The sequence below is a fragment of the Chiloscyllium plagiosum genome, chromosome 9 (assembly GCF_004010195.1).
Source record: "Chiloscyllium plagiosum isolate BGI_BamShark_2017 chromosome 9, ASM401019v2, whole genome shotgun sequence".
Lineage (NCBI taxonomy): Eukaryota > Metazoa > Chordata > Chondrichthyes > Orectolobiformes > Hemiscylliidae > Chiloscyllium > Chiloscyllium plagiosum.
The window spans coordinates 63,741,079-63,756,157 of record NC_057718.1 but is presented as its reverse complement, the minus strand read 5'-3'; the positions used below and the strand labels follow the sequence as shown (position 1 = coordinate 63,756,157).

At 41.5% G+C, this 15,079-nt stretch overlaps 1 protein-coding gene across 3 annotated transcripts in view; it reads left to right on the top strand.

Moving 5' to 3' along the window:
* The window catches only part of pde10a (phosphodiesterase 10A), a 481,692-nt gene that overhangs the window by 184,715 nt on the left and 281,898 nt on the right, over window positions 1-15,079 (top strand). Inside the window, exon 1 of one of the 3 annotated variants that reach the window (XM_043696101.1) lies at window positions 13,850-14,047. The exons of 1 other annotated variant lie outside the window; for it this stretch is intronic. Coding sequence is in view for 1 of the 2 variants with exons in the window: in XM_043696100.1 (XP_043552035.1) it covers window positions 14,828-14,894 (67 nt within the window). In the remaining variant the exon portion in view is untranslated. Of the gene's footprint in view, window positions 1-13,849; window positions 14,048-14,251; window positions 14,895-15,079 lie in introns of those variants that run through there. One more of the 3 variants, XM_043696100.1, reaches the window with a different exon arrangement.

Genomic DNA, 15,079 nt, shown 5'->3' with positions numbered 1-15,079 from the left:
CTTGGACATGGTGCACCTTGTTGCTACTGAGTGTAGTGGATGTATTCCTGGATGGAGGAAGTGAATGTTTGCGGATGTGTTGCTAATCATATCAAGTTTGTGAGTGATGTGTTAAAGTCATAAACTAAACTTTAAACAAAATTGAAACAAACCAAATGGAGACAAGAGGGGTCAATTAACTGAGGTATTTTTGAAGTTAAGTTAAAAGTATGATGGCAAGTAAGCAATGACAAACATTAAAAATAAAGAAATAAAAAGAGCTTAGTCAAAAAAGTCATTTTTTGGGGTCATAAACAGGGGGATAGGCAGACTGTGGGATACAAATATGTTCCATTCTGGAGTTTATTCACTAGTTGATTAGTACATGAGTCAAAACACAATGTAAAACAGCTATTCATAAGTACATGGGATATTTGTATGTTGTGTATTTAAAATTACACTCAGTATGGATTGCATTCATAAGTGTAAGCATTCATAAAATTAATATATGTAAGTCAGGGACCCCGTGAATTCCTTAACATAATAATGTTCCAAGGTACTTCACAGGAGCTATTATAAGACAAGATATGGCACCAAGCCACACAATACGTTATTAAGTCAGATAATCAAGAACTTGACCACAGAGGTAGGTTTGTGGAAAGTTTTAATGGAGAAGATTGAAGTAAAGAGGTAGAAACGTTTAGACAGAGAATTCCATTGTTTAACTCCTAGAGGATTGATGAGGGCAGAGTGGAAGATGTGATCTATATGGACTTCAGTAAGGCGTTCGACAAGGTTCCCCATGGGAGACTGGTTAGCAAGGTTAGATCTCATGGAATACAGAGAGAACTAGCCATGTGGATACAAAACTGGCTCAAAGGTAGAAGACAGAGGGTGGTGGTGGAGGGTTGTTTTTTAGACTGAGGCCTGTGATCAGTGGAGTACAACAAGGATCGGTGCTGGGTCCTCTATTTTTTTGTCATTTACATAAACGATTTGGATGCGAGCATAAGAGGTACAGTTAGTAAGTTTGCAGATGACACCAAAATTGGAGGTATAGTGGACAGCGAAGAAGGTTACCTCAGATTACAACAGGATCTTGATCAGATGGGCCAATGGGCTGAGAAAAGACAGATGGAGTTTAATTCTGATAAATGTGAGGTGCTGCATTTTGGGAAAGCAAATCTTAGCAGGACTTCTACACTTAATGGTAAGGTCCTAGAGAGTGTTGCTGAACAAAGAGACCTTGGAGTGCAGGTTCATAGCTCCTTGAAAGTGGAGTCATAGGTAAATAGGATAGTGAAGAAGGTGTTTGGTATGCTTTCCTTTATTGGTCAGAGTATTGAGTACAGGAGTTGGGAGCTGGAAATGTGTTGCTGGAAAAGCGCAGCAGGTCAGGCAGCATCCAGGGAACAGGAGAATCGACGATTCTCCTGTTCCCTGGATGCTGCCTGACCTGCTGCGCTTTTCCAGCAACACATTTCCAGCTCTGATCTCCAGCATCTGCAGACCTCACTTTCTCCTCAGGAGTTGGGAGGTCATGTTGCAGCTGTACAGGACATTGGTTAGGCCACTGTTGGAATATTGCATACAGTTCTGGTTTCCTTCTTATCGGAAAGATGTTGTGAAACTTGAAAGGGTTCAGAAAAGATTTACAAGAAAGTTGCCAGGGTTGGAGGATTTGAGCTATAGGGAGAGGCTGAACAGGCTGGGGCTGTTTTCCCTGGAGTGTCAGAGGCTGAGGGGTGACCTTATAGAGGTTTACAAAATTATGAGGGGCATGGATAGGATAAATAGACCAAGTCTTTCCCCAGGGTGGGGGAGTCCAGAACTAGAGGGCATAGATTTAGAGTGAGAGGGGAAAGATATAAAAGAGATCTCAGGGGCAACTGTTTCACTCAGAGGGTGATACATGTATGGAATGAGCTGCCAGAGGAAGTGGTGGAGGCTGGTACAATTGCAACATTTAAGAGGCATTTGGATGGTTATATGAATAGGAGGGGTTTGGAGGGATATGGGCCAGGCTCTGGCAGGTGGGACTAGATTGGGTTGGGATATCTGGTCAGCATGGACGGGTTGGACCGAAGGGTCTGTTTCTATGCTATATATCTCTATGACTCTATGACTCTATAAATGAAGCACAGCCACCAGTTGTGGAACAACTAAAATTGAGGATGCTTAAAAGACCAATATTAGACGAGTACAGATACCTTGGAGGATTGTTAGACTGGTGGAGATTACAAAGATAGGTTGTTGTGAGGCGAAGGAGACACTTGAAAAATATGTGTAAGAGTTAGGAGCCTGAGTAGGTCAGTGAGCACAATGGTGATTGATGAATGGGACCTGGTGTGACTTAATATGGGCAGCAGATTTTTTGATTACTTCAAATATACAGAAATTAAAACATGGGAAATCAGCCAGGAGAGCACTGGAACAGTCAAAACTAGAGATAACAAAATTATTAATGAGAGTTTCCATAGCAGACAAGCTAAAAACAGGAGCAAAGTTGAAGAATGTTATGCACATATGCGCTCTTAGAGAACAAAAATAAGGTAAGAAGTTCATCTCAGGATCCAATGTTACAGCAGATTGCAAGCAGACTGACTTAATTTCAGATTGTTGTCAGGGAGACAGATAGAGTAATTTATTAGGGAATGGAGCTTTGAGTGAGAACAGAAAACAATGTCTTTCCAATATTTAATTTGTACAAAAATCCGCTCATCCAGTGCTGGAGTTTGGATGACTATTAAATGGCCATCCTGATACTTTACACGTGTTTAATATTTACTTTTATACTTTATTTGAACTATATTCCTTGTTCCTGAAACTATTCAGTTATACCTTTATAGGTTGTAATTTTGTATAAATCCTGTACAAACAGGACCCTTACTACTCAGTTATGTAGGTTTATGTCAGATTACATTATATAAGAGAAACAGCACAGAATCAATTTAGCCCAACCATTCCTTTAAGCTTCACTTCAAACTCCCTTCCTCATATAACATTATCATTGCTTTACTCAATTCCCTTCTCCTTCCAATGCTTGTCTAATTTCCCCATGAACGAGTCGTGAGTTCATGGAATGCCCTGCCAGTAGCAGTGGTGGACTCTCCCTCTTTATGGGCATTTAAACGGGCATTGGATAGGCATATGGAGGATAGTGGGCTAGTGTAGGTTAGGTGGGCTTGGATCGCCGCAACATTGAGGGCCAAAGGGCCTGTACTGTGCTGTATTTTTCTATGTTCTATGTTCTATGCATCTATACATTTCACTTCAGCCACTCCATATGGGAGCGAATTCCACATTCTCAGCACTCTGGGTACAGAAGTTTCTTGCGAGTTCTGAATTTATGAATAAAGTACATTTTTTACAAAATAAAAATGATTCATACTGATAAACTGATGCAGCTGGATGATCTGGAGGAACTGTAAGTAAACTGGAAGACACATCAAAACTCCTAATGAAAACGGTAAAAAGACACCAAGCTACATGATATCTTCAGCAACCCTGCAGATGGAGTGCGGCAGAGATATGGCCAGATAGGTCTGTCTGCTCCAGAATAGGCTCCCCATTTGTATGTTGAACATTCGTGGTCAGAATCACCGACATAAAGCTGGTGTTCTTCTGTAAACACTGTCTGCCCCATGCTGATTGTCACCTACAGGTGGATCAGAGGCGTGGCAAGCAAATGTGGGCATTGAATGTAAAAGTGTTGACCCTAGAGAACATTGAAGAAGTCAATAAGGATTGCAAAGGTTGAAGAGCCATGAGACCCCTCTTTGCGTCTCCAGTGCAGTCAAAGTGAACACAAAACATTCTTCATCTTTAAAGGTGTTCGGAAGGTAATAGAGAGATGGCTGCAATTGTTTTGACTCCAGAAAAGCAGTCATAACCTGTTTCTGATGCAGGAAGAAGATGGCTCAGTGAAGTTATCGCACCCTGGTACTTTGAGGATCAGCAAATCCATTTCTACTAAACTGTATGATGTGAATCCTACACACAGCATGGCCTCCTAATTGTACCTGTCCTCTACCATGGATCCTTAGCTGGTGATGTGCAGGAGTATCTAGAAACTAGGAAAGTTGACAAAAGGGAGCAAGTGGATGTGGTTAACTTGGATTTTCAGAGGCTTTCAATGAGGTTCTACCTAAGAAATACACATGTAAAGTGAAAATGCATAGGATTGGAGTTAGTTTACTGACACTGATACAGAACTGCTGGGCAAAAGATTGGGAATAAATGGTGGCTCAGTGGTTAGCACTGCTGCCTCACAGCGGCAGGGACCTAGCTTCAATCCCTGCCTTTGGTGACTGTCTGTGTGGAGTTTGCACATTCTCCCCATGTCTGCGTGGGTTTCCGCTGGGCTGTCTTGTTTCCTTCCACAATGCAAAGATGTGCAGGTCAGGTGAGTTGGCCATACTAAATTGCCCATAGTGTTAGGTGCATTAGTCGGGGTAAATATTAGGTAGGGGAATAGGTCTGGATAGGTTACTCTTCAGGGGCTTGGTACGGACTTGTTAGGCTGAAGGGCCTGTTTCCATACTGTAGGGAATCTAATCTAATCAGAAAAGCAAGTCTTTTTCCAAGTGGCAGGCAGTACTCATGGGAAACCATGGGGATTGGTGCTTAGGCCCCATTTATTCACAATGCATATTAATGGTTTACTTGAGGAAACTACATTTAATATCTCCAAGTTTGCAGACAGCACAAATTGGGAGGTTGAGTTCTGAGGAGGATGCAGAGGTGTTTCAGCATTACTTGGACAAGTTGAATGAGCGGGACAATGCATGAAAGAAGCAGTATGATGTGGCTAAGTGTGATGTTATCCACTTTGGTAGCAAAAATAGGAATGTAGATTATCTGATAGTGATAGACTGGAAAGGGAAAGGTGCAAAAAGACCTGGGTATCCTTGAATACTAGTTGCTGAAAGTAAACATGCAGGTGGAGCATGTGGTGAAGAAGCAATTGGTATTATGGTTTTCATAGTAATAGGATTCAGATACAGGAGCAGGAATATCTTGCTGCAGTTTTGCAGGGCCTGGGGAGACCACATCTGGAGAACTGTATGCAGTTTTAGTCTCCTTATCTGAGAAAGGATGTTCTCGCTATGGAGGGAATGCATCTAAGGTTTATCAGACTGACTCATGGGATGGCATATTTGACATATGAAGAGAGGCTGAATTGAATAGGACTATATTCACTGCACTGTGGAAGAATGGGGGAACCTCATAAAAATTCTAATAGGATTAGACAAGGTGAACACAGGCAGGATGTTCACAATGACCAGGGAGTCTAGAACCAGGGTCACAGTTTAAGAAATTGAATAAACCATTTAGAATTGAGATGAAGAGAAATGTCTTCACTCTATGGAATTCTTAGCCACAGAAAGCAGTTGATGCCAAACATTAAATATTATCAAGAAGGAGTTAAAAATGGTTCTTAGAGTTAAAAAGATCAAAGGTTATGGGGAGAAAGTAGGAACAGGGTACTGAGTTGAATGTGGTATTGAATGATGGAGCAGGCTTAAAGAGCTGAAAGGCTTACTCCTGCTCTTATTTTCTATGTATCTATAAAAAAACCCACTATCGCTGAAGAGCCTGACAAGGCTCTTGAGTCCTTTGAGAAGACTAAAACTCACAGAGTGAGAGCTGAGCTGTATTCACCTCTGTTGCCCAGAACCTTCTGAAGGTGCACAAGAACATGCCTCAGGCCAGTAGCCTGTGTGAAAGCATGAGGACGGGCATCATCACCTTCATCGAAACGCAGGAGGGGGAAAAGGAGAAAATTTGGAATTGATGCCCAGTTTCACTGATGAATGTAGAATACAAAATTCTTTGTAAGGTCCTCGCCAACCAGGTCAGATCTGCTCTGGGGTCAGTGATTCACACAGACCAGGACTGTGCTGTAGTGGGCAAGAAGTTCCCTAAGAACCTTATATTACTTATTGATATGATTGCCAAGGTGCAGGGCTGTTGGATGGACAATTCCCTCATCAGCCTGGAGCAGGAGAAGGCTTTTCACAGAATATGAATGGATAGCCCAGCTCCACATCAACTTGATGGGTGTGTCCTCTACAATCGGCCTTAGGGAGAGAAGGTGAAATTGGATCAGATGGCATTTGACAAACATCAATAATGCAGTCTCAATCAATGGGTGAGAATCAGAAATCTTCCTGATCAAATCTGGAGTGAAGCTCTCTCTCCTGCTTTGTTCATAGTTTACTTTGAACCTTTATGTCAAATCCATCAGGAAGGATGAGGATTTGAGAGGGGTGATAATCCCAGGTAGTGAAAACTTGCAGGTCAAGACTTTCCTGAGCAACATCACCATCTTCTGCTTAAATCCACTGTTGGTGCTCAGACTCACGAACATCTTGTGACCAGCTCGAACTGACCTTGGGCCCAAAGTAAATCGAGAATGACACCATGCTCTTTGGGAACTGGGCTAACAAATCTTTATCACCTACACCATTAGGTCACATTGTCTGATGGTGCTGCCATATGATACAGAAGGTCTAGGGCATGCAACAAAAACTGGGAGGAGCACATCGACACGATGAGGCAGAAATTGGGCATATGGGAGTATGGCTTCCGAGAAACCCGGCCATCAGATCAGAGGTCCTCTTAACGTTATTGCACGCAGCATAGGTCCCCAGGCCTGAGCTTTCGTCTAATTCATTTGAAGGTCAAAGGTGAAATGAATGTAAGGACACCATGTACAAACATCTGGATAGAGGGGGGGAGATATAAGCCCAACATCATCCTCATCCTGTTGGTCCCCTTTTGTGTGCAGCTGAATTAAGCTGTGCTTGGATGTTCATTATGCAAACACCTTGTGTCACTACATGCTATCTCATTCTACCTATCCCCAGTATTATGAAGGATTGGTCAAGCCGCATTGCAAGAACACAGAACATAGAACATAGACCTTTACAGCACAGTACAAGCCCTTTGATGTTGCACCAACCTGTGAAAATAACCTGATGTCCATCTAACCTACACCTTTCCATTATTATCCGTATGTATGTCCAATGCCCATTTAAATGCCCTTAACGTCGACGAGTCTACTACTGTTGCAGGCAGGCTGTTCCATGCCCCTACTACTCCCTGAGTGAAGAAACTACCCCTAATATCTGTCCTAAATCTATCACCTCTCCATTTGAGGCAATGTCCCCTTGTGTTAGCCTTCACCATTTGAGGAAAAAAGCTCTCACTGTCCAACCTATCTAACCCTATGATTATCTTATACGTCTTGATTAAGTCACCTCTCAACCTTCTTCTCTCCAACGAAAACAGCCTCAGTTCCCTCAGCCTTTCCTTGTAAGACCTTCCTTCCATACCAGGCAACATCTTCGTAAATCTCCTCTGAACCCTTTCCAAAGCTTCCACATCATTCCTATAATGCGATGACCAGAACTGCACGCAATACTCCAGGTGTGTCTTGTACAGTTGAAGCATGACCTCATGGCTCCTAGACTCAATCACTCCACACATAAGTGCCAACACACCATATGTCTTCTTATCAACCCTATCAACCTGGGTGGCAACTTTCAGGGATTAATGAACCTGGACACCGAAATCTCTCTGTTCATCTACATTGCCAAGTATTTTACCATTAGCCCAGTACTCTGCATTCCTGTTATTTCTTCCAAAGTGAACTACCTCACACTTTTCCACATTAAACTCAATTTGCCACTTCTCAGCCCAGCTCTGCATCTTATCTATGTCCCTCTGTAACCCACAACATCCTTCAGCACTATCGACAACTCTGCCTACCTTAGTGTCATCTGCAAATTTACTAACCCATCCTTCTACACCCACATCCAAATCATTTATAAAAATGACAAACAGCAGTGGCCCAAAAGAGATCCTTGCGGCACACCACTAGTAACTGATCTCCAAAATGAACATTTCCCAACAACCACCACCCTCTGTCTTCTTTCAGCTAGCCAATTTCTGATCCAAACTGCTAAATCACTTACAGTCCCGAAACTCTATATACACCACATCAACTGCTTTACCATCATCCACCTGTTTTGTCACCTTCTCAAAGAACTCAATAAGGTTAGTGAGACACAACCTACCCTTCACAAAACCGTGTTGACTATCCATAATCAAATTATTCCCTTCCAGATGATAATAAATCCTATATCTTATAACCTCTTCCAACACATTACCCACAATTGAAGTAAGGCTCACTGGCCTATATTTACCAGGGCTGTCCCAACTCTCCTTCTTCAACAAGGGAACACCATTTGCTATCCTCCAGTCTTCTGGCACCTGTCCTGTTGATACTGATGACATAAATATTGAAGCCAAAGGGTCTGCAATCTCCTCCTTGGCTTTACAGAGAATCTGAGGATAAATCTCATCCGGGCCAGGGGTCTTATCTATTTTCAGATCTTCCAAATTGCTAAAAGCTCTTCTTTGTCAACTTCAATCCTATATAATCTTGTAGCCTGTATTCTCACTAATATTGCCCTTTTCAATGTGAATACTGATGAAAAGTATTCATTAAGTGCTTCCCCTATGTCCTCAGATTCCACACACAACTTTCCCCTAGTACTTTTGATTGGCCCTAATCTTACTCTAGTCATTTCCTTATTCCTGATATATCTATAGAAGGCCTTAGGGTTTTCCTTGATCCTATTTGCTAACAACTTCTCATGTCCCCTCCTGGCTCTCCTTAGCCCTCTCTTTAGATCTTTTCTGGCTAACTTATAACTCTCCAGCTCCCTATCTGAGCCTTCATGCCTCATCCTCACATAAGCCTTCTTCTTTCTCTTGACAAGAGCTTCAACCTCTTTAGTAAACCATGGCTCCCTCTCCCGACCTTCTTCTTCCTCTTGATAAATGATTCAACTTCCTTAGTAAACCACGGCTGCCGCACTCGACAACTTCCGCCCTGCCTGACAGGTATATATTTATCAAGGACCCACAGTAGCTGTTCCTTGAATAAGCTCCACGCTTCAATTGTGCCCATCCCCTGCAGTTTTTTTCCCCATCCTATGCATCCTAAATCTTGCCTAATCGCATCATAATTGCCTTTCCCCCAGTTATACCTCTTTCCCTGCGGTATATACCTACTCCTGCCCATTGCTATTGTAAATGTAACCAAATTATGGTCACTATCGCCAAAGTGCTCACCTACCTCTAAATCTCACACCTGGCTGGGTTCATTCCCCAGTACCAAATCCAATATGGCATCGCTCCTTGTTGACCTGTTTACATACTGTGTCAGAAAACCCTCCTGCACACATTGAACAAAAACTGACCCATTTAAACCAGTTGAACTATAGTATTCCCAGTCAATACTGGGGAAGTTAAAGCCCCCATAACAACTACCCTGTTACTCTTGCTCCTATTAAGAATCATCTTTGCTATCCTTTCCTCTACATCCCCGGAACAATTCAGAGGCCTATAGAAAACACCCAACAGGGTGACCTCTCCTTTTCTGTTTCTAACTACCTCAATGGGTGAATCCCCAAATGTTCTCTCAGCTGCTGTAATACTACCCTTGATTGACAATGCCACACCCCTGCCTCTTTTACCATCATCTCTGTTCTTGCTGAAACGTCCAAATCTCAGAATCTGCGACAATCTGCAGGATTCTCTGCTGTACATGCTTTTCCTGGTGATGCACACTGAGACAAACATTAAATGCACTTCAAAGACCATCAACTCAGTGAAATACTTTGTTTATCTTCCAATGCAAAGAGTTGTTCTTTACTGAGTGTTGTAGACTGGTACGTTCCAAGGTCCAGGACTATGTGTCAAGGGATGCATTAAGATTAGATTACTTACAGTGTGGAAACAGGCCCTTCGGCCCAACAAGTCCATACCGACCCGCCGAAGCGTATACCACCCAGACCCATACTCCTACAGTTACCCCTTCACCCAACACTATGGGCAATTTAGCATGGCCAATTCACCTAACCTGCACATTTTTGGATTGTGGGAGGAAACCGGAGCACCCGGAGGAAACCCACGCAGACACAGGGAGAATGTGCAAACTCCATACAGTCAGTCGCCTGAGGCGGGAATTGAACCCGGGTCTCTGGCGCTATGAGGCAGCAGTGCTAACCACTGTGCCACCGTGCCGCCCACGGTCTGATTAACCTTGGGCCAATCATCAACAAGGCACTGTGGTGAGAATCCTCTGTCTAAAGTCTTTTTGTCATAACATAGTGAGGGGCTGGTAACTTATAGAACTCCTCATAGCTGGAAATTGGAATGTATATAGTTATTGTAACTGTCATTTAAAGTTTAAATTTTGCATTTGGATCAAGACATCTAAAAGTGCAAAGTGCTCAGCTGAGAAATATGATATTTCACTTGTATTTTCTGTAATGTCTGATGTGAATTATTTTGGAATGTACTTATATTTTATGAATAAAGTACAATATACTTTTTGCAAAAAAAAACATACCGACTGTTCTTCTAATGTTAAACTAAGTGTACGAGCATTATCATTGCAGATGTGTTTTGGCCATACATGCATTTCTGTCAACTCAGATAGGGATGTCATGTTTAAAAATAATACATTCTTGTTCATTTATATGAAGAAAACAGTAGAAAAGTATTGTACTTTACCACTTTTCCAGGCATCCACCCCAAATGCCTGTCTGCTGATGTAATGTACGTGGACTTGGCAAATTTATTATAGTAAAAGCCTCAGTGGAAAGCAATGTTTGTTATCTGTCAGGATATGTGAAACTTGCTGTCACAGTAAGGAACATTTCTTTTATATCTCGCACGCAATTGTTTAAAATTCCTTGTAAATTAGAATTGCTCCTGATTTCAGGGCCAGGACGTATTTCTTCGACCATTCAGATTTATCAACCTGTTTGCAATTTTAAACGGATTTGCGTAATCAAACAGATCTTATCGATTTCTCAAAAAAGACTGATTGTAGTTAGGAGGAGATTTTGGAGAAGTTTGTTTTTTGACATGGAACTGTTCCCATTTAAAAGCCTGTATCCAATTTTGGGGATTTTATTTCGCGATTTACATGCATAACTGAAGTTGATGATCTAACGGATTCCGAATGTCTCGACTTTGTTCACTTGATTTTTTTTTGTCAATATGACATTAACGTCCTAAACACATTACAACTTGATTGTGCAAACCTGTTCTAATGATGACTTGAATCCAACACGTTGTATTTATACTGTCACAATAACAAACTAAGGAATTGTATGAAAACCTAGTTAGCTCAAGAACAAAATTCCGAATATTTCTACTGTGAGAATTTGCTAGATTCAATGTTTTTTTAACAATTTGAACTTTGCGATTGTGATGGAAAACACAAGTTGTCGTTGATATAGAAATGAAAATATCATATCAATTATTTTCAAAATATGTACTTTAGTCATATCGGATATTTCGTTTCCTACTTAACTTTTTACGATTAAAAATATTTGATTCCTTCATATTACTGTAATCAGACATCAAGAGCCATCCGTACTGAATATCATTCCTTTGCCCTTTAGCGAAAGCATTGCGGAAATTTGATCCCGCAGAGTAGTGACACGGAATTCGTACTTCATTAGGGGCTGGCATAAAGAACGCGTTTACACTCCATAACCGGAAGAAAGGTTAAAATAACTAAAACGAAATAACTTTTTTTTAGCAATTTGCTGATATTTTAAAGTTCATTGTCCCTCTGTACGTGTTAATTACACGATTCCATACACGATTCCATTGAGATTTTACAGTTTTGTCGCATTATTGTATTATAAAAACATCAGGCATCCTTGGAGGAGGCTTCCTGATGAAGGGCTCCGGCCCAAAACGTCGATTTTCCTTCTCCTCGGATGCTGCCTGACCAGCTGCGCTTTTCCAGCAACACACTCTCAACACTTATTAAAAACATCAGCCCGGTTACGTTTACCAGAAAAAAAATCGACGTCAAAACTTGAAACATAACCTCAAAATAATGGTTCCTATCTAGTTCGAAACTTAAACAAAAAATTAAAGGCTTTCTTGTTATTTTATTTGATATATTAAACAAGCATCAGAAAGATCAGCAGATGAGAGGCACTTCTCCGTTGATGGAAATAATTCTGAGGGAAAGCGTCCAAGTACTGAAGAATGTTTTAACTTTTGTAAGTAAAACGTCACAACCCTTTTTAAATTTGGAAAATTGCCCTGAAACGAGGTAGTCCTATTAATATCTGCAATACTGCAAGGCAGACTGTAGCATGATCATTTTGTAAATAATTCCAAGATGGTGACCTTTTTTTCCACGTGGACCCCTAAACTGCCAATAAATAGAGCACATCCGCCAATATACATATTTGATGCATTTTCAATAGACATTTGTTGCATGCTTGGCAACTTCAAAATGCTTGAGTACCTGTGTGAAAACTTCGTAAACAAACATCTACTGCTCTCCTTTTATTTCTAATATATTTTACAATGCCTGTTATAATATTTGGAATTGCAAAACAGTTAGAACCAGCTTTGCGATTTCAATCAGTCTTATAGTGGTTGAAAGATAATGAAAAGGCTGGAGGAGGTGGGGATGGTTGCTGTCAAGTTGTACATTACATAGACATGCTGCTGTATTCATAATCAAATATTTTAATGTTGAATGGCATTTATACATATACATTCGTTTGCCAAGTTTCCATGGTAACACAATAGCTAATAACTACATGTTCCACTTTCACGGCAGTTAAGTTCACATTGTGTTAAAATTACCAGGTGAATAGATTCATGGTTTGACCCAATATCTGGCATGATCCAAACTTCGTTGCTGAATTGATAGCATTTATGAAAAAAAATGTTCAGTGTAAATGTTAGGAAATTTGAGTTAAATTAGAGATTCGTAACGGCGAACGATTACTTCAAATTACAATATTGCATGTCACGACTTCTAGAATATAAACCAGAATTCATACAATAAGTACAGTAAGGAATTTACTTCTTGACCCAGAGTGGCAAAAATACGGAACTATCCCAGGACATGGTTGAAGTGAATATTATAGATGCGTTCAATGGACAATGCCGTGGGAGGAGATTTGGGGAGATTGGGGGCTGCTGGTGAGGGTAGTAGATTTAGATGAGAAAAGATAGGAGAAGGCTACAAATAGAGGATAAACATGGCAAAGACTTGCTGGATCGAATGACTTGCTTCTATACTATTTATCTAATGTAAACTACATTTATTTTATTTAAAATTTAAATGTTTCAGGACAGCCCGTTCTTATGTTCACAACCTTTGATAGTAGACACTGCCTTATTATTCTTGAGACTCTTTGTCTATTATTTTCCATAAGATCGGGTACAGACTCTAAAGGCAGCTCAAGCCGAAGAGACTGTGTGGGGCCCAACAGACGTCAGCAATACGTAAATGGCACATCTGCAGGAAATCCCTTGTATCGCCTCTCCCACAACACAATACACAGCGAGACATCGCGTTTTTTTCTGTCACATTAACATGAATTACAATGCGGTTTATTGCTCTAAGTAGACACAAACTATGCATCAAAAATGGACCCGCGTTAAAAATGCATGGCTTCCTGTCAAGTATCTTTTTTATCAAGATTAAGGGATAGTAAGAGTATTAAGATTGCATGTTATCCCTTGGGATTCGTTTTCTTTTAAGTTATCAAAGATAAAAAATCTGTATCAATGTTGGGTTAAGAGAGATAATTAAACACAATTTAAAAAGATTGATATAATTATTACAGTTTTTGTAATTGCTTCATTTGAATGGAACGCTATTTTTACACCTGTAGGATCTATCCATCAAATGAGACTATAGGAGTTCATGCTTTAAAAAATGAAATTAAGGGATTGAATTTCGTAACATTTTGAATTAAAGTTGGCCTCTAATTCTCAGCGCACCGAAACTCAAAAACTAGCGTGTTTATGCGAATGCAAAAGCTTTATGCCTTTTATAGCAGATCCGAGCGGGTTTATTAATGAATATTTATGAACAAAGCTTGAGGTTCCCTGCAAGGCTACCTGCACTGTGCTAATGTGCGCCCTGTGTAAACTGACGATTCAAAATACATCCCGAGATACAGCTTTTATCTTCCAGCTCATCTTCCATGATGAAGTGAGTAGTTTGGGTAGATAGCTCCTTATTTCCTAACGGGATCATCATGTGCTTGCCGCATTCTGTACTACGCGCGTTCTGACCTCTCTGCAGCAAATTCAGAAAAAAAAATGTGGTTTGCAAAAGACAGAACAAGGCACGAAGATTAATCATTGCATGCTTATAAGCTCTCTAACTCCTGCCATATACATAAAATGTTTCACTCAAGTCATTTCTTTACAAACTGCTCGTTTATTATCAAAAGTTGAAAATTGCAAATGTAAAGTTTCGAGATTGTAGGATTTTGAATTGGAATGATTTGTTGCAAGAAGAAAGGTACGATTTTTGATTTCGCCAGCCGGCGTGGTTCGCTGTGGTGATCTAACCTGCGTTAAGGAACTTTGTAAAGAAATGTATGTTTAAAGAAAAACGATGACCTGCAACTTCCGAGTAATGATCACAACAGAGTGGGGAAACACAGTTAAAACCTGAGGGATATCTCAGCAGGACTGAGCCAACTCGGTGATTGAGCTTCGCCCCGTCCCCTCCCCTCCCCCCAGGCGCCCAGCCAGGCCGGCCGGCCTCTGGATGTTGTCCGCCTCTCAGCAACAGATCCGCCCTTTCAGCATCTTCCTCCTCCCCCTGAGCGCTCTCGCTTTTGGAGCCGCCACTTAAAGAGCCATCTTCGGCGTCAGCCCCTCCTGCGGATTAAAACAAGCGGGAAACGGAGCGAAGGAAAGAGCCGGTTCACCACCCCCCCCCCCCCCCCCCGTTCTCGGGACCGGCTGGCACCAGAGAGACATGGAGGAGAGAGGGGAGTCTTCCTCCAGCGGCTGCTTGCGGAGGTTCGCCAGCTGCTTCCTCAACAGTATGTGCACAGTACTCCGTTACCTACCGCCGCGTTAGCTCCTTGTTCGCCCCAGGGTCTGGGGGTGGGGGGGTCCAGTCAGCGATTCCGGGACCCGGCTGGCCTTAGGAAGTTGGGGCCCAGAAAGTGGGAGATGGGTATGGGTCCGGTGGAGGAGTAAGTGAATCGGGGGAGGGGGGTAAAGA